The sequence below is a fragment of the Cottoperca gobio genome, chromosome 6, assembly GCF_900634415.1.
Source record: "Cottoperca gobio chromosome 6, fCotGob3.1, whole genome shotgun sequence".
Classification (NCBI taxonomy): Eukaryota; Metazoa; Chordata; class Actinopteri; order Perciformes; family Bovichtidae; genus Cottoperca; species Cottoperca gobio.
This window is the reverse complement of record NC_041360.1, coordinates 18,443,892-18,466,244: the sequence shown is the minus strand read 5'-3', so window position 1 is coordinate 18,466,244 and position 22,353 is coordinate 18,443,892. Positions and strand designations below refer to the sequence as shown.

The 22,353-nt window shown below is 40.0% G+C and overlaps 1 protein-coding gene across 3 annotated transcripts; it reads left to right on the top strand.

Annotated features, from left to right (window-relative positions):
* The first annotated feature begins 6,188 nt into the window (after nucleotides 1-6,188).
* rfx7b (regulatory factor X7b) lies at nucleotides 6,189-20,899 on the top strand. 3 transcript variants are annotated; one of them, XM_029433638.1, is made up of 10 exons: nucleotides 6,189-6,555; nucleotides 8,937-8,970; nucleotides 11,362-11,447; nucleotides 11,821-11,859; nucleotides 11,948-12,070; nucleotides 12,173-12,289; nucleotides 12,713-12,797; nucleotides 12,885-13,092; nucleotides 14,305-14,600; nucleotides 14,698-20,899. In XM_029433638.1, the coding sequence occupies exons 1-10, from the start codon at nucleotides 6,428-6,430 to the stop codon at nucleotides 17,995-17,997; spliced, it is 4,416 nt and encodes a 1,471-aa protein (XP_029289498.1). In that variant the 5' UTR covers nucleotides 6,189-6,427; the 3' UTR covers nucleotides 17,998-20,899. The 3 variants fall into 3 exon arrangements, with proteins under 3 accessions (XP_029289498.1, XP_029289499.1, XP_029289500.1); XM_029433639.1 differs by lacking the exon at nucleotides 11,821-11,859; XM_029433640.1 differs by lacking the exons at nucleotides 6,189-6,555; nucleotides 8,937-8,970 and having other exon boundaries at nucleotides 11,380-11,447; nucleotides 11,692-11,859.
* The last annotated feature ends 1,454 nt before the right edge of the window (nucleotides 20,900-22,353 follow it).

The window sequence follows — 22,353 nt, the reverse complement described above, 5'->3', positions numbered from 1 at the left end:
TCGTGGCACCCTGAGGGTCTGCATACTCCTCTGCCCCGCTGTGCCAAGGTTGATGACATCAGAATTTCCCATCCGCTCTCCCACAGGACGCCAAGAAGAAGGAAGAGAGAAAAAACACTGTGTAAAATCCGCAGTAACCGCCCGGCCTGGGATAGGTTGTGTAAGTGACGTCAAAGACAGGGACTCCCATGTTTCACCCTTTTACTGAACTCATAAACCAAAAGGAAACGTGGACTAATGTACAGCTACACATTTTAGAATGAACAGTGTTATTTTGTGGACATTAAACAGAATCTGAGGGGTAAATTGTCTAAGATTTCTTCCTTACTGCAGACACATTGTGGATACTTTACAGGAGCCCTTCCTTATATTTAGGTTTAGTTTACAGAAACATGATAATACCTTTAGTTACTTTTAGGACTATAACTACATTTTCAATTAATCTGTTTTCTTTTGTCTATAAACATAAGAAAATACAAAGAAAATGCCTATTACCTGTGACAATCCCCCAATGTGATGTAAATATAATGATTGAATGAATTCTATTCTCAAAATATCTGCCAATTTATTTTCTGTTAATGAACCAATACACTTATCAAATAATCCTTTCAGCTCAAGTTACTTTCCTATCGATTTAAACCCTTTCTTAGGATGAGTAATTGAATTTGAAGAAGGTTACCATCAACAGTAATGCTGATTTTACCGGACACATGAAAAACTGTTTGGTTGTTGGCTGTAAATCAACCATATTCTTTTCTTAAACGGTATTTAGTTTTTTATTGAAGCAATTCGTACCGCAAATATCTGTAAACGTTTGTGTCAGTGAATGCATCCAAAAAGCAAACAGGCCTGCTCTAGGCATACAGAGGCAGGCATGTTGGCTGTGTTGTTAGATACCTGTTAGCGTGACTCTGTACTGAGGATCTACTGTATCTTCGAGATAAGACCTGAGCACGGCAAGCTGATCTTATAGTCTGGCCTGAGTGCTGGAAGAAGTGGGGGTTGTAAGAGGATTGGAGCTGCCATTGCTGCACGGCGCACGTGCTAAACTTACCGACCTCTGCACCACGGTGACCTCGCTGTCCCACATTCAGCAAAACCTAAAAGGAGAGGACGGGTTGCTTTAGGTCACTGTCAGTCTAGTGCATGACCTGTTTCATTTCCAGGGAGCAGGTAATGAAATCAAAACTCTACAACAAACAAGATAAGTGGTGTTTAAAGCCAATTAGTGTGTTTAAGTGTGCCAACATGTATTGTGTAATACAGCAAAACAGATACGGAATAAAGCTTTAATTGCATTTCAAAAACCCCATACCACATTGATCATCCAGACTGGATGGTCCTTGTAAATATGGCACAGCACAATGTGAAATAATTCCACTAAAAAAGTTATATTTTGGTGTAATCAAGCAATGTAAGCCGACACATGCCTCAGAACTAAGCAGGCTGCACTGAGGTGACATTTTAAATTGTGAACGTGTCATGACATGGTCACAAAAATGGCAGCAACTTTGGGAAGAGTGTTGGGTAAATCTTAACATTTGGAGGAATGAGCAAGGGCAAAGACTGCTGAGATGAGACCTTCCAGCCCAAATCAGAAGTGACAGGAGATTGACAGTAAAATAAATCAGTCCAGAATAGCCAGCAACCGAAGGTCAAAAATAGAGTGAGAAAACAATGACTAACAAGGAAACAACATTTTCTTGAGATTTAGATGAAGTGTCACTGTTCCACACCTCCGGTGTTGTTAACGAGCCGACAAATGAGGAGGTTTGATGTGTGCGATATAAGGAGAAGGAGAAATTGCCAAGAATATCCAAATGTTGAAGCAAATTACACCAGCAATACATTTTTTATATATTTTGGCCACCCCTAATTAAAGCCTGTTAAGTAGCCTATATCAGAAAATGTTTTATAATTTCAGAGATTGACACCCAATGACATCTCAGCCACACAATCGCTGATCTTCTGTTTGTCTCCAATTTATAGTCAGTGTTTAAAAAAAACTAAGGCTAAACTCGTCCTAGTATTATTTACATCTCTGCAGTGTCATTTCTCTTGGCCTTTAGTACGATAAATAAAGGTTTTATTTGAATGTCGTACAGCAGAGGGTGCTATGCTCACCGACAAGACACCGACTTTCTGCATAGAAGAGTAGAATATCATATCATACACTACATATATGTAATATTTATAGCTGCTCTGTGCCAACCCCATGCCTCACTTCACATGGCTCTCTCTCCTCATATGTCCTCTCATTTGTGGCTATGTTGTGCTTTCCATCAAACAGCTTATAGTTTACGGCTCTGTTCTCGAAATGTAAATATTGTTCCTGTAAGATTTTAGGAGAAAGTCAATGATCACAACACCAATGGAACATACTTAAAATGCTCCTCAGGCCTTTTTATGTCTCAGCTCCAAGAAAAATATCATCAGCATGGTGAGGAATAAATAAAAAATGTGAAATTAGGGGCTCGAAATCTGTCAGCAACCATCAGTAATTCATTTCTATGCATTTTATCTCACATTTTAATGTATTTATTATTACGCACATCGCCCTGCATTACACACCCTTTTTTATGATCGTTAACTTGTACACCTTCAACCTTTTCTTAACAGCTAAAACATTTTAATTTTCATATCATAATTTGAAAATAATGTCGTCATTAATGTAAAAATCTTTCTGAAACTCTAAAAAGTGTCCAGTGATGTCTCTTCTTGTGTTGTAGTTTGTAGAATTAGATAGAAAGTATATTTTAGAAACATTTGAGTTATCTACTAACAGGCCACATGTCATTTTATACACACCAGTTAAAAGACCCATCACTCGACAATTTAAAGGACTCAATTTTTAGTATTTCCTCGCTCTCAAATGTGTTATTGCAAGCATTCTTCTCTTATTTATATCATTACATTGTGTAAGGTTAAATTACTGACGATTCAACAATGTGAGGCCTTTTGTCCATTCAGTCTGTATTTGTGCATTGGTGTATAAGAGAAGTGCTTGCCACTGAAATCCTATGTGCTGACACAAGAACAGTTATCCAAAATATAAAAGAGGCTACAACACTTGGAGAAAAAAGCATTTTGCACATTTCTTTCTTTCTGTGAGTGTGGCTTATTCTTGGTATGTAAGCAGCTCATGCAACTGAGCATGAGGTGACAACGAGGCATCACTTAAACTACTTTCTGATTGGAGGGTGTCACAACTAAACCTGTTCTCCTTTAACCTACACCCACACACACACACACACACACACACACACACACACACACACACACACACACACACTTAGTTAGCCCTGTCACATTGCGATGAAGGCGATCAATCAGTTAGTCGATTCTAACAAGCTGTGGTAGAAGAAGTACTCAGAAGTCCTGCAAGTATGTTTAAGCATCCAAATATACTTAAAGTACCAAACGTAAAATTACTAATAATGCAGAATGGCCCATTTCGGAATAATGAAGGTATATTATATTACAAATGTTGATGCATTATGATTAAGCATCACTAATAATGAAACTGTCGTGGAGCTGATATCAACTGATTACTGGGTCATTTGTTTTAGTACAGTACATACTACAAAATTAATTAGTTGATTATATTTTGTAGTAATAATCTGAATCTTCAAAGTAACTAGTAACTAAATTGATCAAATAAATGTAGAAAAGCACATTAGCATAAAAGTAGCATAGAATGGAAATACGTAAGTTTAATACTTGAGTAAATGTACTGTTTACATTCCACCACATATTTTAAGTTTGTATACCTTTAAGTGTGTACTGAGCCTGTGACTCTTCACACTCATCATCAACTTCTGTGCACTGAGAAAAGTCTGAGTCACTGCACAGGACAAACAGAAAAGCAGTCTCGTAATGTGCTAAGAGACATTAAATAAACACAACTGGAGCAGAGGAACTTCACGTCCCGCAAACAAACGGAAACAAACCACATTTCTATTATTCCCTCTTGCTCCTGTTATATTTATCTGAAGACTCACTGTATACATGTCCATACATGCCTTTCCCATGTGTGTGTGAGTCTATTGCTGTCTTGCATTATGTTTCATGTCCATGGTGTTAGTAGAGCAGTGGAGTAACATTACCTGTTTCTATCAACAGATGGCAGCATAAAATAAATCATGATGAAATAATTTATTTAGGTCTTGTTTTTCTTGACCTGGTGGCTTCATTCCCCTGAATTTTTACATTTATTTTCCATGAGGGAGATATACAAACATTACTAATTATTAGTAAGTTAAAAACAGTCATTATAATCAAATTAACTGGACATGTGTGTGATATATGCTATTTTACAGCAGGCTTACTGATGTGACATAAGTGAACGTTATATTTATATCTGGTACAGACAGTCTCAATCCAATTTATCCTCTCAGGTTGTTTTTCTGCCAGCTGTATTTTAGATTTCAGCCGAAGGAAAAAATAGTAAACTGGTTAATGAGCAAAGACACATCTCGGAACAATCTGTTTGGTGTTTCAGTATTTACTCACCGAGAGACTGATCAGATTACCATTCGATAGAAACATATTGGCAGATCATTTGATCAATACTCTCGATGGTAAATGACCGGTTTACATGTTGAAGTGATATCATCCTGGCTGTTTACCCGTCATTGTCACTATCAGATCAAATAGCTTCCTACAGCAGCGCCCCTGCCGGCTGACAGCGGAACTGCAGCGCACAGACCTGCATCAAGTTACAGGAAACACAATATGAAAGACTAAAACTCCCGGCAGGATTTTAAAATTAAAACTCAGTTAAAATGACATGCACACTAACAGGGAAAACAAGGATGCATTTATATCAACGCATTTTTTTATAGGAGTGGGGATAGGCCTACTAGTTACAGTTTAAAATGGGACTTCAACGAATGATTATCTTTATTATCTTATATCTTTTATCTCTATTTACAAAAAGGGTATCATTTGAACATTTTGATTTTGAAGTTAGTTCCTGAGGGTCTTTATAGTCAATGGGATTATCTGGTCTGACCTGCAGTGAATCAAAGGATTGAGTTAATCACTTTTATAATTATGTATATCATTTAGCAGATGCTCTTATCCAGAGTGACTTACAGTGAAATAACTACAGGGACAGTCCCCAGTGCCCAAGGTTCACTATGTGGCAATTATTTTGATTTATAGAATTGCAAAATGAAATGTAGTTTTACAGTTTATGCTGGCTGTAAATCATTGCTCCTGTCCAGTGTTTTTAGTATAAATGTCCTTCTTTGTGTTACTATCACCAAGCAAACTCTGTCTGCTGAAACACAAAGATGGTATTCTAATCTAAAAGACCCTGTAACTTTGGAAGATACTTAATTTGATTTACCCAGAATGCTCAAGACTCATGACTTTAGATAAACCTAAAAATATATATTTTTACAGAATTACATTTTTCTGAATGAAAATGTACGAGGTCACTGCCACGCTCTGTTGACGTATACCTCCTCCCTTCCCGTGCATAACTTTGATATTGGACCATATTTGTTTTCATCTTCCATATCGTATTTTGTATATAGGCTACATCTATATGCAGTATTGCGTTTTCTTTTATAGTTTCCTATTGCAAGCATGTTAAGAAGGGAACTTTTAGTATGAACAGCAGAAATGATTACAGCATGCAAAAACTATTTGAATGTACATCTGGACGTGGGAGCCTTTCAAGACAGACTTGAAAGATGTGAAACAATCATTTAGGGGTCATCCCTATGTTCCCAGGGTCCTCATTGTGAGAAATTGGTAAGGGCCATCTTCACAGTTCAAATTGCAAAAGAATGAAGGAAGATTGATGTTTCAAATCAGATATAAAGTCTACTCCAGCAAATTTGAGGACTTCGGTTTCAAGGAGAATATCAGTAGACCTAGGTTATGAACTGTAGCTGGGGGATTTCTATGTTGCCCCAGTTCAAAATACATTGGACATTTTACTTAGAGAAAAACATTACTGAGAACATAAAACCCTTTTAAAGGTCATATTAGGAAGATATTGAGCTGGGGAGCACAGCAACCTTGGAACATAGATACGCTCCCATCCTTTAAACATGGGAAATCTAATGCTTTTATTTTGATGGCAAAATCCCTGAGTACTTCCGGTCTCGTCCGTGCTACCTGTGTGCAACTTTACGCAAGCAGCTCGTCTGTAGCTGCTGCTGGCTGCTGCAGGCGTGCTATTTGCGGCAGCGAAGAGACCTCTGCGAAATGCCTTTTGTATTCCCGGGTGCTTTTTTTGGTTTAGTTTTGTGTTTTGCCAGGGTCAGATCACAGTGTTTGTAGCCATGCGCTGTGGTGGATTCTGCGGGCTGTCCTAGCTGACTGAGCCGCTCCAGCAGCGGTGGGTCCGGTGCAGTGCACAGCCGGGGATGAGGCCTACTTGTTAAAGCTCCCCCACCACCCCTCCATCGCGATGGCTGATGATCAACAACAACCTGGTCTGAAGCCTGCCTCGGGATTAGGCTCTCTTCCAGCGCTGGTGCCAGGACTCCAGGGGCCCGAGGCTAACGCGTTACAGTTCAAAATAAAGAATTCAATTTGGTAAGGATGCAAATAATCCTCAAGCAGCCACACTGTCCTTTTCGCTAGCAGTAGCCTCATAATTAGCGTATCTAGCTGTGGAGAGGCAGGGAGGCTGTGTGCTGCACAAAGCGGCTGAAAATAACACCAGTGCTCCCGTGCTAACCGGAGATATTTAACGGGAAATGCAATAACAGCGAGGAAATACACGCTGTCTGCTACCTGTTTATGCATTAATAACACGTTTACGTTTGGTTATTTACAGCAGTAGTAGCTATAATCATTAGCATCGAGCCATAGGAGGCCATGTGATAGATGACACCAAATCCACCGGTGGTGCTGATGCTCAGGATGACAGGTGTCAAACCAGACAGCTCCTCAGAGAGACAGCCTCACACTGATTTAATGCTGCTAATACCAATACAACACACTCTGCTAGTAATTGTTTAGTTTTTACATGTTTAGTTTCGAAAGAGGCTTTGGGATTTATTTAAACTTAATTATTTCAGTTGTATTTCCTACATTAACGTCACATTTGATTGTCTATATCTACTCAGATGTTGTGATATACTCTTCAGTGGCTTTGGAAATAATTCAAACTCTGTGTATTTTGCACACTTTATTGATGTAATTTTAAATGGATTACATGTACTTACAAATTAAGACACAAACGCACTCAACTGGATCCTTAATGTAGAAAGGAAAGACTAGGCCACATCTGTGTGGCAATATTAAACAGTAAAATTAGAGTGCTGTCCTAGTCTTTCCTTTTTTTATGTGCTTACAATATAGCCCATAATGACAAAGTGAAAACATGCTTTTAGAGTTTTGTTTTGCTAATATAACAAGCATTTCTGAAATTGCTCATTTACATAAGTATTCAGAGTCTTTGCTGAGCATCCTTTGGTGCACCTGCTTTGATTATCCTTGAGATACCTCTAGGGATGTGAATGAAATCCCTATTAACTCATATTAACTACTATGGTGCAGTAGTACTGTTCAGTTCACACCATATTATTTGTGTCCAATTTTTTATTTGAAATGCATGAAATATACTGTATAGGAGCCTAAAAATGCAGACGACATTTCACCAGGTCACGGTAGGAAAATCATAGGTGTAAATAATGAAAACAATGATGGCGGAATTTCATGTAGCCTCTTCAGTTTCAGGGTCCTGGTATTGTGCATGCTGGCTCACCGTCACACTGTCATGGTGTGCTAGGACACTTAAATAGAGCACCTGGTTTTTTTACTATCATGACAAGTCATAATGTGTGATGTCAAAAATGTTGTGTCCATAGCATGTGTCGCCAAATACAATTATTAGCAAAAATGACACAACACCTGCTAAAGATGATCAATTTACTGCTCACTCTGCAATAAATTATCGAGGGTCCATTGGGAGTAGTGAATGAGGACTTCAGGTACACACCTGTGTCAGCCATGTGATGTGGGTTAAAAATATAATAAAAACAGTCGGCTCCATCATTGAGAAATGGAAATAGTTTGGAACCACCAGGACTCTTCCTAGAGCTGGTCATCCAACTCATGACATCACCTGGATAACACCACTAATGATACTAAAGCAGAGTGGCGGCAGGCAGCACCATGCTGTGGAGGGGGCTTCTCTGAGAGAAGAATGAATGCAGCTATTTAAAAGGGACATTGAAGTAAACGAGGGTGCACACAAACACAGAGTGGGGCTGAAGGTTTACCATTCAGCACGACAACAACCCCCAAACAGACAGCCAAGAGAACGCCGTCAGGTGTGGCTTTGGGATAAGTCTGAATGTTATGAATGAACCAACTGAAGCCTGGACTTGAAATCTAAAAAAACATCTGTGGAGAGACCTGACGAAGGCAGTTCCCACACTCCCCAATTTTATTTCTGTCAAAATTGTTTCTGAATAAAGAGTGTATTCTTATGCAAATGAGAGATTTAGATTTTGAATAGATTTTTGATATTGTTTATTGATGGCCTGAAAGAACATTAAATCCATTTTGAATAAAATCTGTAACACAATGAAGTGTGCAAAAAGTGTCTGAATACTTTTCAAAGCCACCGCATATCTTCATATCTGAGTAGATAATAGATAATACAAATGCTGTGTTGTCTTTATTTCATTTCTTTACAGCATGGCGATGCAGCACATTTTTCAACACGTCCGATTGTGTATTATAATTTAGCATATTTAGAAAAATATTCAAAAACTACAGCGGTAGATGAGAAATGATAAAGACTCGTTCTTATCATACTTTATACCATACAAAGAAAAACAGGTCAACAGAAGTAGGGGGGGGGAAAAAACTTAGTTGAAATAAAACCGGCATGTATCAATTACATTTTTAGTCTACGTCATATTTATTCACATTTCTGTCATTTGCTCTCTTTCTCATTGTAGCAAATCTGTACAATCAAAAGTGGACAGCATATTGGTGAGTATCCTATCACTCTACCATCCCCTTATCATCACAACGTCCCATGTAACTGTTTGTTGGTGGAGCATGTGTGCAGCTTAGCTTTAGTAAATAAAGAATTATATAAAAGTGTTTCATGCTTAGTTGTTCTACTATATATAAATGACTCAACTGGAACCATGCTTACCTAATATGTACATCACAGCAATAGATACAAGAAATATTGATATTGATATCTGCACATTCTGTGGTGGATTTATGAGCTGAAGTAGCCCACACCTTGTTCTCAGCAACAAAGCCATGTCGGTGACATCAAAGCTACTTGATAAAGCTTTGTAAATGTTTTGTTACTAATAGAAAATACAGACGGGACAGTTTTAATTTTAATTTCAACTAATCTGTCTGGTGTTTGACAGATTACCGCTGGCAGGTTTAGTCCCTTTCAATGTGTTTACAAGCATTCAGATGCTTACACATCGACACTGTTTGACACAACACGTCACACTGGGGCAAATAAAAGCGCTGCTTTACATCTGGTAATAATATGTGTTTTACATGTGGATCAGAATCACATTTATGCAAGTAGGTTTTCACATACAAGGAATTTGCTTTGATTTATTGGTGCATAACATAGTAAGAGAACATTTAATTGAAATTAAAAGCAAGTATTGCAAAAATCAAGAAAAGTAAAGAATAGAAAACAATTCCAATAAAAATGCTGTTAAATATGTGTACAATGTACCTATTACAATATAAGAGCTGTGCCGTTTTTAAATGCGGTAGGTTTGTGCAGAAATGTGCATAATTGTCCAAGGAATTTGCAATGGTTCACAGTACCAAGTACAGAAATATAGTCCCAAAGATGTTTGTTAATGTAACGCATATAGACAGATGTGAGGAAGGTAACGTGTAGTGTAAGGGACATGATGGGACTGTGTCATCGGGGATCCCAGGCCATGTTGATGAAGGCCGTTTCAGATGGGAAGAAAAGATTGTGTCTAAATATTGTTGTAGGGTAAATATCAGCAGCACTGTACAATAATGTACACACACTTACAGTAATAATGTATAGTGGTGGGTGAAATTGACACATCTTCTATCACCCTATATTTAATCTTATGTATATAAACATAATGATATATGTTTCAGGACATTTCATTGTAAAACCATGGCTGTTATTGGCTCATCCAGTGAATAACTGACAAATATGTATTTCAATTAGGGCTCTTCCAAATAGCTTCTTTCATAACGTTGACATTCAGTTTCTAAATCAACATTTCAATGCTGCGCAGCTTCTTCTTCTTCATCCTTTTCACTGTGGTCAAAAATATATATTTTTATATGACATCATAAAATTTGACGACAGATATTCAAAGCTTAATTCGAAAAACCACCAATTGAAGCTTTGAATATAAAGAAAAAACATTCTGTGCATCGATATAAACATCAAATCCAAAATATATTGTCATACTTATGTTGCCTAAAATAAAAAACTTGATGATTTGACTTATTTAATAATAAATGCAGCATTTTCCCTGCATGTATGGATGTAATCTTCAAAAAAGGAAGAAATGTGTGGATCTAACTAACAAAGGAACAATTAAAACCACACTATTCGATACAATATTATAGCCTTGGACACTGGGATTTAAATGTTAGGTCTGTTTGTATTAGTGTTGTTGAAAATTAACATATGCCACGTGTATATTGCAATGGAGCCTGCAATATACACGTGGTGCTTGCATCGTGTAGCTGTTGGGTGGCTCCCTTATCTGAGACATGTGATTTTGTAAATGAACATCTAATTATGTAAATCGAATCTCTAAGGTAGCCTAGGTTACCGGTATACGACCTGATGCCAGGTGTAAAGGTCATCTTAGACAATCCAAGACAACATTTAAGGGGATGGTGCTAAAAGATCCAACAACGGTATAAGCATTGAAGGACTAATTCACTCTATGCTTGCAGCTATGGAGTGTAGTAACTAGCGTTTTCATTCACTGCTCATTGGCTGACAGCTCTCACCTCATTCATTCAAGTATTGGTTCCCATAGCAACAAAGAGGCAAATAGAAAAGGAAAGAGGTAAGATGAATCCATTCTTAGAAACCAATTTAAAAGCAGTTGGGGTGGAATCAAGAGTAAGGAGGTTGAGTGCAACTCTCATACCTGTGTAGCATTTTAAAATGAGCGCTAAATTCTGAATCAGAAGTTTTTATTTTCTGCGTACATTTATCTATTTGCCTGAAATAAGATTTTGAGTCTTTGGATCAATGTCACCATCTTGTCTTTATTCTCTAGTCCATATTACTGTCATGAATCTTACATTTATAGATTCTGTTTGTTGTTGTTTTTTTACTTATTATATGAATAATTGTTTTTCTTTTTTGGGATAATTTTATCTTTACAGCAAGATGTTGAGAAGTTTACAGACATCGAAAAACTCTACCTCTACCTGAAGTTGCCTTCTGGTCCCAGCAGTGGCAATGATAAAAGGTATGTCACAGACACACACGCTTTGCTTTTCTAGTTTTCCACTTTACTTTGTATTTGTCTCTCACACTTACAGCTGCTTTGTTATGGCTCTCATTACATTACTGGCTCTCTTGTCTCATTGCTTGTCACTATGTAATGGCTACTTCGCACACACAGTTTAAGCTGCTAGCTCATAAAAATGACGTTGAATTTCAAGTTTTTGACATTTTTGTGGGGTTGTTTGTTTTTATTATTCATTTTTCAGCTGTATGATTGATTATCATAATGAAGCAATCCACTGATCTATGGAGACTTTTGCTATACCTAGCTGTCTGTGTTTCATTTGTTTCCCCATATCTATTCATCACCCCAACCCCCAAATTCTGCCCATTTGGACTGAGAATGAGAGGGGGTCCTCCACTCCTGGATTATGGTATTAAAGTTTCTGTATTAACAAGAAATGATGCATAAAAATCAAGGACTGTCTCACTAGGTTTATTTTTCTTCTGTACCAATTTCAGTGATCAGAGTTCCATGTCGTCAAGCCGTACTCAACAGATGTATGCGTTCAACTGGATACGGAATCACCTAGAAGAGCACCCAGAGACTTCCCTCCCAAAGCAAGAGGTGTATGATGAATACAAGTGAGTGTGTGACCTCACTGCGGGGTCAGCGGAACAGAAAAGGGGACTAACAACGATGTGTATTTCACTTTTTATCTTATGGAGGATTCTCTTCTCTTGCAGGAGCTATTGTGACAATCTCGGCTACAATCCACTGAGTGCAGCAGACTTTGGAAAGATCATGAAGAATGTCTTTCCCAACATGAAGGCACGTCGACTGGGCATGAGGGGCAAATCCAAATATCCTTTCATTCTGATGAACCTGTCAGCAAAGTCTTCCTTTGATTTTGTCAGTGCTTTATTCTGCCTACACACTGTGATGAGGTTAGTTGATGCTGTTTGTCGGTTGCAGACATGTAGTGGTGCCATTCAGGTGCCAAGATTTAAAAAAAGGCAGATTATGTATTTCTTCTGCTAGTTTCTAAATTGATGCCACGTATCGTCTATAGAAATCTTAAAATTCCAGCTTTAAATGCAGTTTAGAAGCTCTTGGTCCCTTTTTGCCTGGTGTTCGTTTGAAATTCATTCAAATATCCACAAAAAAACTCTGCTAATAGTTGTCAGTTGTGCCATTACGCACAAAATAACGAACAAAAACCAGCATATTATATACAATTCTAATACCAGAAGTATTATGTTTCAGACACCTTAACTCCATCTCACATACTGTTATAGTGGGTTAAGGAAGAAAGCGTTTGTTCACATGCCGTCCTTGCCCAACCTGGATCTGCAGAAATCTAATGATGGGGTAAGTTACACTGCAAAACAAACCTACAGTAAAGTCTAGTCTTTTAAAGTGGTCTGATGCTCATCCACCTGCTGCTCTCTTCTGTAGTGTGAGCTGATGGAGCCGTCGGGCCAGTCCCCGAGCGCTGAGGATGAAATGAGATCTGCAGCCTGTGGACTGGTGTGTGAGTGGGCCCAAAAGGTCCTGAGTCGTCAGTTTGACCACGTGGAGGACCTGGCCCGCTTCCTGCTCAATAGCCACTACATTGGTACTAAGTCCATGGCTGCACTCACTGTTATGACCGGAACACCCACAGGTAAAGATGTCCTTGTGTGTGTGTAATGTTTATTGTTTACAGCATTTGGTGTTTACATTTGTGATTTTGTGCCTTATAACTAACTAAAGGTTAAAAAGCGTGTTCCTAATGTGATGCTACACGTGTTTCCCAAAACTACACCCCGTTGTCAGCTGTCCATGGTGCTGAAAATGACTTCAATTCAAATCAGCTGTCTCATGTTAACCACCCTCATGATGGCATTTAAGCAGTAATAAACTTAGACAATGTTAGTAATGTTCATTCACTTCAGTGGACTTATATTGCATATACTTCTGCAGGTTTGCGCCTCGCTCACTGTGTACTCTTTAGATTTGAAAGATGTTTGAAATAAATGATGAATTCAAGGAAAATGTATTATCATACTGAGTACATTATGAAAAGGTAGCCCATTGTTCTCTCAACAGTCATCTCGGCCTGACAGCCATTAGGCACAAATTAAAACCGGATTAAATTCTAAAGGAACAATTATTTTACGCTTCTTCAAAATGAGCGGCATCAACAAATCACGTTGTCTTTTTGTCATCACTTACACATTCTTGAATGAGGTCTTAATGGAAATTGGAAATTCTCCATCAGTGAATAATAATAATTACCTGGCTGAAATGGCCTGCTCCAAAACAAAGTTATGGATATTAAAAGATAGAAACCCATCTTATGTACCACGTTCAATGGTTGGCTGACAAATTAGAATGACATTTAAATAAATGGTGAAATTAGGGCTTGGCAATATGGTTAAACATTAACAATGGTAATATATAATAATAATAATAATAGTAATAATAATACATTAGACTTGTATAGCGCTTTTCTTGTAACTCAAAGACGCTTGACAGAGTGAGCGACACAAATAAATATATAAAGGAACAAGAGAGAGAGGGGAGGGGAGAATAAGCAGAAGAGACGGTCAGTGTTTGAAGGCAGTGTTGAACAGGTGAGTCTTAAGTGAAGTTTTGAATGTGGTGAGTGAGGAGGAGTCTCTGATGGTTTGAGCAGCGATGGAGAAGCCCCTGTCCCCCCAGGATTTGAGCTTGGTCTAGGTGGGGTTGATAATAATGATTCTTTCCTTGCTTATATGTGTAACTGCAAGTCAAGAACTATTGAATCTGTTGCTATTGGCCGAGTCTGGTTTGAAGTATTTTGCTCTGATCCGTGCTAATCATAATTCTTTGATTTTATTTCTTGTCTTGACAGGAATGAAGACACCAACTCCAGCCTCTGCGTTTGTGCCAACAGCTGAGGCAAACTCTTTCCAGCCACAGGTGAAGACCCTGCCCTCTCCTTCTATTGATGCAAAGCAGCAACTGCAGCGCAAGATCCAGAAGAAGCAGCAAGAGCAGAAGCTCCACTCACCCCTGCCCAGCGAGGCCCAGATCAAGAGAACAGAGACCTGTACCCCCGGCCCCACCATCGCCTGTGGCAGCCCCGCACTGCTGTCCCCTCAGCCCACCATAGGCATCGTGGTATCAGCTGTCCCCAGCCCAGTCACGGTATGTGGCTGACATCTTTACCCACTAATTATGCTCAGACATGTTATTGACAAATGTTTCTAAATTTAATTATATATTCTCACTTTTCTTCTCCTAGGTACAGAGAGGCAGGCAGTTGATGACCTCACCCAGCCCTATCGGGACAGCAGAGGGGAAAGTGTTGCCTGTGAACTTCCAAGTGGTCACTCAATCTCTTAAACAGTCCCCAAAACATCCCCAGAATATTTCAGCTAGTCCTGTGGGTGACCGGCTGGCACGACACGGTACACGGTACGCACAAATTCTGCCGAAGCCCTCTGCCACCAGTGCCATCACGCTGCGCTCGCCCCCTACCCTGCTCATCACCAACAGCCCCATAAAAACTGTGATGCCAACTCCCCACGTCAACATGGTGAAGATGACGGCTATTGCTCTGGCTCCCAGCAGCAGCAGCACAACCGTGCGTCCTGCCTCGGCGGGAATAAATACAATAGCTGCTTTGGACGACTCCCAGCACCTACACGGTGGGAGCTCTCATAGTCCTGTGATCAGACCCAGTGCCCTAATCGCTACCACAATCCTCTCCGCTGACACCAAAGTGATGTCTGAAGCTGGAAATGACAATAACCCCATCCATGGCACAGAGAGAACTGCTTTTGGTGCAAAAGAGGAGAAAATGGCTAAGTTCAGGGCTGCGAGTGAGCCAAGCTTCCTGATAAAGTGTTCTCCTGGAACAGACAAAGGGGTAAGGATAAAAAGTGATCACACATCCACTCCCATCTCGATAGCTGTAGCTGGGATTCAGGACAGCAATAACAGTAACTGCCATGACAGTACTTTGTACTTGACTGTTGATAATCAGAACTTCAATGGCAACACATCATTCAATGGCTCCTCCGCTATTACCCCAACATCGAAGGATCCCTGCCTAGATGCGAAGAGCCCCAGGAAGCGCACAGGCGGGGAGTCCCATGTGATTCCTGTGAAGAGGGTGTTTATCTCCCAGCAGCCTCTCACTATAATTGACAATCCCAAACATGGAATCAGTGCTTCATTGAAGAGGATCCCCAGACCGGGAACCCCTGCCAGACCAGAGAGTGCCCCCTGCAAGGTGACTGTGAAACACACCTCTATCGGGCCCACACAGATCCTTGCACTTTCTGACTCACCCATAATTCACACTGAGGGCTCCCTGACTGTTGTCAAACCCCAGGCCTTGGTGTTGAAACGTGGAGACCATTCTCTCATCACTGTCACAAGCACGTCAGATCAGGCGTTGCTACGGCAGATCACTGGGAACCCTCATGCCATAGTGGCCAACTCAGGAGCACACGAATCCTCTGTGATGATTGACTTAAAGAGCACAATATGGGAGGAGGGACAGCTTGATGAGCTTCGGAAGCAGGCATTTGCGCAGCAGATACCAGCAGAACACAAACAAGCCCCTACTGACCAACTTTCCCTTATAGCTCAACCCTCCGAGGCCTCAGGCCAGCTCACCCTCACGCAGGAGATGGTTGACTTTGCAGGTTCTCAGCCTAACATGGACTACTTTCCGTTCAATGACGATGACATGACCCAGGACAGCATCGTGGAGGAGCTAGTCCAAATGGAGGAGCAGATGAAGCTGAAGGGTCTGTTTAGTAGCTGCGTTGATGTGTCTTTACAAGGCCAGTCAGCCAGCAGTCAAGGCTCTATCCTAAATGCTCACCAGGCAGGCACTAACTTCTTTCACTCGGCCCACAGCAGTACCACTCCAGTCCAAACTCCCACTCCAACACCGACTCCAACTCCGACCCCCACCCCCACCTCTGAAATGACGCTTGGGCACAGCATGACCAGAGAGAGCCCCTGCTCCCGCATGGCTCCCATCACCCCTGTGGATGGAACCATGGGTCGCCACACCCCCATCAGCACACCGCTGTCCAACTGCAGCAGCAGCGTACCCCCAAGCCCAGTGGAGTGCAGGAACCCTTTTGCATTCACTCCTATTAACTCAAGCATCACAGGTTATCATGACGCCAGTATTGTCTCCAGCAGCCCTGTTAAGCCCATGCAGAGGCCAATGGCGACACACCCTGACAAGGCTAAACTGGAATGGATCAACAACCGTTACAACAGCAACTCCGCAGGTCCTTTGCCCAACCATAGCATTGGCATTCTGCCCAGCTACCAAGACCTGGTAGATGACCAGTTTCGTAAGCCACATGCCTTTGCAATTCCTGGCCAATCATTTCAGGCCCAGTCGAGACAGGATACTTCTCACTTTGGCCGTTTGACTCCTATTTCCCCAGTACAGCAACAGCAGCAGCAGCTAACATGTGTAACTACTCCCACTAAACAGGAGAGCTTTGCTGTGCCTGCACCGTTAGACAACAAGGCATCAGCCTCATCTGCATCCAGTACTTTCCGTTGCCGTAGTGTCAGTCCTGCAGTGCGCCAGAGAAATTTCAGTGGCAACACCGGCCCTCCGACTGCCACCACAAATACCACCACCACCACCACCACCACCCGCACTGTGGTTTCACCCTTTAACTCCTCCATCACCTCCGAGGTGCTCAGCATCCTGTCCAACAGCCAGGCGGTCGGCTCTGTCAACAGCATGGTCCAGCGTAGCCAATCTGTACCCCTGAACATCATGATGCAGAGCGAGATGCTGCCTGTGCAGGGTCAGTGTAACACCGCCAAAATCACCAATGTTCTTCTCAGCAAGATGGAAGCTGATGGGGATGATTCTGTCCGTGGCCTGGGTATAAACAACCTCCCCTCTAACTACACAGCCCGTATGAACCTCACACAGATCCTTGAGACCACACCTGGCTTTGCTGGAGGAACTGCTCACCAGACTCAGCTGCCTGTTAGCTCCAGCCCTGCTGCTTTTGAGCTCCAGCAGCATGACTACCTTACCACTGACAGTGGAGAACAGGTGAGTTTCTCCACTGTGGACAGCCAAGCACAAGTGGGTCCTGGTGAGCAAGACCAGCAGCAGCTCCAGGAGAATCCTGTGCAGACACAATCACAGCTCCTCCTCCAGAGCACACAACAGCAGGAGGTGGAGGATGAGCAACAACAGCTAGATTTCAACAACACTGTCAAGGACTTGTTGGGAGATGATGGCCTCAATCCCAGTTCCCAGTTGGTGGGTCAGGTAGCTTCCGAGCTCAACGCTGTGGCGTCTGACTTCTCAAACGACATCAGACTGACCTCAGATCTGTCCAGTAGCATCACTGACCTTAACACGTTGGACACCAACCTGCTGTTTGATCCAAATCAACAGCAGGAACAATATGAAGACTCAACACTGGAAGAACTGAAGAACGACCCGCTTTTTCAGCAGATATGCAGTGATACTGTGAACTCTGGTTTTGACTGGCTAGAAAGCAAAGACCAGCCTACTTCAGTAGAGATGCTGGGCTAATGTTATCTTTTACTCTGTATGATTTCTGTTTTCCGTCGTTTGTTTGGTGTGTTTTTATCTGTTTTTAAACTATAGTTTGTTGGGATTTATCTGGACTTTGCCATTTGTTCTGTTAAAAGTGCCAGGCTTACCAGAAAATCTCTCCTACTGACCTTTAGTTACTTCTCTCCTTTTTTTATTTGTCACCCACAGTTTCAGTACTTAACCACTTTTCTCCCACATCTAAAATTAGAAATGTAAGCATTTCAAGTATAAAGTGTGAGTACTTGGTGGCAGCATGCACTTACACAGAACAGGTTTGTATGGTAAGGACATTAAGAGAAACATAATCTTCCATGTTATAACCAATCAATAATGCAATATTTGTATTTAACGGACATTTAATGAAAGAAAGATGGATATGAAATTTGGCACAATAGACCAAAAAACCTATGCTGTTGTATACTATTTTCAGTGTGTGCAGTTCAAGTTCAACCAAATGGAGACAATATTGGGATTGTAGTATATGCACATAATAGTTGTAGTACATTTGCCTGCCATATCGGAATATAAAAAAAAAAAAGGGTAGCATCTTATGCTGCCAGGTGCTGAATTTATGACATAATCTTTATACTTTATCATATACCAAATCAGTGGAGAACTGATTTACATCTGAGCATTGTCCAAGAGTGAAATTTTCTTAAAGCCTATACTTCTTGTACTGTTTAATATCTTATAAAGGGAGTAGATGAATCAGTAGGGAGAAGATGGGAATTCAGGCCACTTTGTGGACGATACATCGAAAGGAATCAACAACTGGCTGCCTTATTCCCAAAGTCCAAGGCCTTATGCCATCTGTAGAGAGACTGTATATAGTATAATGTTAAGAATCTTCTGATCCATCCAGAGCTTCATCATATCAAGGCAGCTGTACTCTTTCTTATTGTTTTTCTTTTGCAGTGTTACAATATAGATGCGTATTGTATAGGCTAACGACTACACTGTGTGTGCCCTTATTAGTAATGGATTTAGAGGAATTTGATATGCTGTCCATAAACCATGGCAGGCACACTTTCAGTCATGAGATTTTTTTTGGCATGCTATACTCCCAGGTTGGATAAGAATATCAATGGTATGGAGAAGGCTTAGTTACGTAGAAAGCTAGAGGCTGACATTTATGTTTTGATGTCATCTTGGGATCAAGAGGAAATTAAATTATGTTTGTGGAGAATCCAGCCTTATTTCCATACCAAAGATGCTCTGTTTGAATAACATATGAGATTATTACACATAGAGACACTCCTAGTAAACATTAACAACAGCGAGAAATGGGCAGCCTCGGAGATATAAAATAGTTTTATTGCATTTGAGGAAAAGGGTTAAGTTGCGTAAATCTTATGTACAGTATGTAAATTTGTGAAATGGTCACTGTCCTATGTTTTATAGGTAACCATGGACCTGAAAGCATGTTGAAACCATCACTGCTAGCCAGGTAGGCTATGTGATACAGTAGGATGCTTGCTTGAGTTTTTGGCTATTGTCAATGTTGTATAAGTCATGTTTAAGCTCCATCTGTAAATAGGATAGATACATAGAGATTTGATGTATCAAGACACTATATTATGGCCATTATTCTAGCCAAGTATGTGCCATTCAAAAGAAAAAAAAAGCTTAACAGATCTATAGTCGGCAAGATACTGTATGTTGTGTGTTACATTTCTGGCTCAATGTGTCGTAAAAGTAATGCTGTCTGGTCTCGCTTGCTGATTTTCTTTTACTTGTTTTCTATTCAAAGATAATAGGTCTCTGCAGTTGCAGAAGTGATGTGTGCTTTGAGCAGGATCAATAGCATGGTATATTGAGAAAAAAAGTTGTGATACTGTTAGCTGGTTGCAAACATCTCTGTGACAGACATTGTGCTCAAAGCCTTTCAGCAGACACTGGAAAAAAAAAATGATTACTCATGTTTCAACAAACTTTGGAGGTTCACATTATTGCACTAAATTTTTATGACACATGGCTTTGCCACATCTTTATGGACAAATGTAATGATGGATGCCCACAAAAAAAAGAAAAAAAAATATTTTTTATGACGAGATGAGTAGGGAAATTAACTGTCAGAAAATGACTAATTGTCTTGTAGCAAAATGTGCATTAATCTCAGTGAGATACACATTTCTTACTCATTCTCATACATGAGAATATAAAGCATTGAGGGAAAAAAAGTAAAATAACCTTTTAAAACCTACGTGCTCATTATGTTGATAAATGATTGTACGCACGCATGTGTGATGACTTCTGTTGTACTTTGTATTCTTGGTAACCACTGTCTTCTGTGATTTGGGCAGGTTCTGTTAACCAGACTGGCAGTGCTAGTTTCATGAGTTACATTACTTTTATTGTGTGCTGTTTACTAAGTTAATGTTGTTCTCTATGTTATGTTGATGACTGTTTTCTGTTGATTTTACATATTCCTATTTTGCAAAATGCATTTGTGAAGAAATTTAACATTTTCCCGTGATTCTTTCTTTAACAATAAGGCACTGATATTTCAATTTGAATGAAGGAAATGCACCTCCTTATGAGTACAGGAGCTCCATCAAGCAGTGACTCTGATTATTTACCTTTGACTGACCCAGAACCAACTCTGTTTGACTATCTTGTCCATTTCTACCAGTAGAAAAAAAAAACCCTCCTCTGTGGTGTTGTCTGGTGTACTGCTTAATGTACAGTAGCTTGTTAATATTGCAAACGCGTTGTTTCTTTTTTCAATGGAAAGTACTCACTGGTGAGATTTTTAAAGTGGTTTTAAAAGCCAATAAACTTTTTTAAAGAATGTTCTTGTGTGTTTATGTGCTGATGATTTTGTATTTTATTGCAGTAAATAAAAAGATGCTTCAAAGCATGAGAGAAAGTAACCTTACAGGACTTAGTAGTCATTGTAGTTTAAAGATAACCATAATTAATAGTTGAATTGGATGATTTATTAGCTAAACAATTCCTATTTTAGGAATTGCCAGTACTGTTTAAACGTCACTGGGTAATGTCAAGATTTTAAGAAGGAAATCTAGTTGGATTAGACTGACCTCATTTTAAGATGTGATGGTATTGATTTTTACAAACTAATACTGATGTTTATTTGTTGTTTATCAAACACCACACACTTTTAATATTTGATCAGTCTATGCAAACCTTTCCATCACTCTCTTGGCATGAGGTTAGAGGTCATCTGCTCTTCAAATGACCTCTTAGGTCAGTGGGGGGTGGCCTCTCCTAGAGACACGCTCCAGCCAATCGGAGCCCAGTTCGCTGGTCCTCTGCTCTGCTTTCCCAGGGCCTCATGATATTCATGACATGTTAATGACCTTAACCCTATTGATCATGGCCCAACAGCCTAACCTTAAGACATGTGGAGCCCAGCAGGTAACCTCCACCTACACAACAATATTTGGCAATGTGAGTCGACAGATTTCCCAAGCAATACTGGTTGTGTTTCCTGTTTGTATACAACATATCAATAACCAGAGAATGTATAGATAATGTGAGGCAGCAATACAGATAACTTGTGTTGTTTATTTTTGCCACCTACATCTTTTTATTCTTTTCACAACTAAAATCATCAGTTGAGGTTTTATGAGGAAGAAAAAGAAAGTTTGTGTCCAAAGTAAGAAAATATTCTATCTCTAAGATAGCTTCTTTCTTTTTATTTATGCCAACAGATGCACGTCATTAACTTGCCTGAACTTGTTAATAACCATCCATGACTAATAAACTACAACATAAGTGTTTCCTTTTAAATAAAGGGGCAATTAAATACATAATATTAGATGCAGTTCTTTCTCCTGGATATAGAATCATTAATACAACAATTTAAAATATAAACTATTGAGTAAACACATTAGAGGATGCTATTAACCTCAGCATTGGTTTTAAGTCTTGAATTAAAACTATAAGGCTTTGAATGATTAAATCAATAGTTAGTTCTAATCAATACATAATTACACTCCGCTCTCCTCATTTGATTGGATATTGAAGTGTGGAGGTGCTTGTATATGGCAGCAATCCCTTAAACTCACTACACAATGATTCATAGATATTGTTGAGAATATGAATTATATAATATTTTTTGGAAGGCAAAACACAGTTCCTGTTCTGAATGTGACGACTGTGTTTACCTGTACCAATGGATGGGTGTTTTGCTGATACAGCATGGCTGATCTCACAGCTGGAGCCCATTGTATTGCTATTGAATGAGGGCCGGGAGACGGCAGGGTCATTGTCAAAAGGCACGGTCGCTGGATCAATATCTGAATTCATTAGGCAGCTGACTTGCAGCCATCAATATCTCCTTATAATTACCAGGTTTTGTGATAGAAG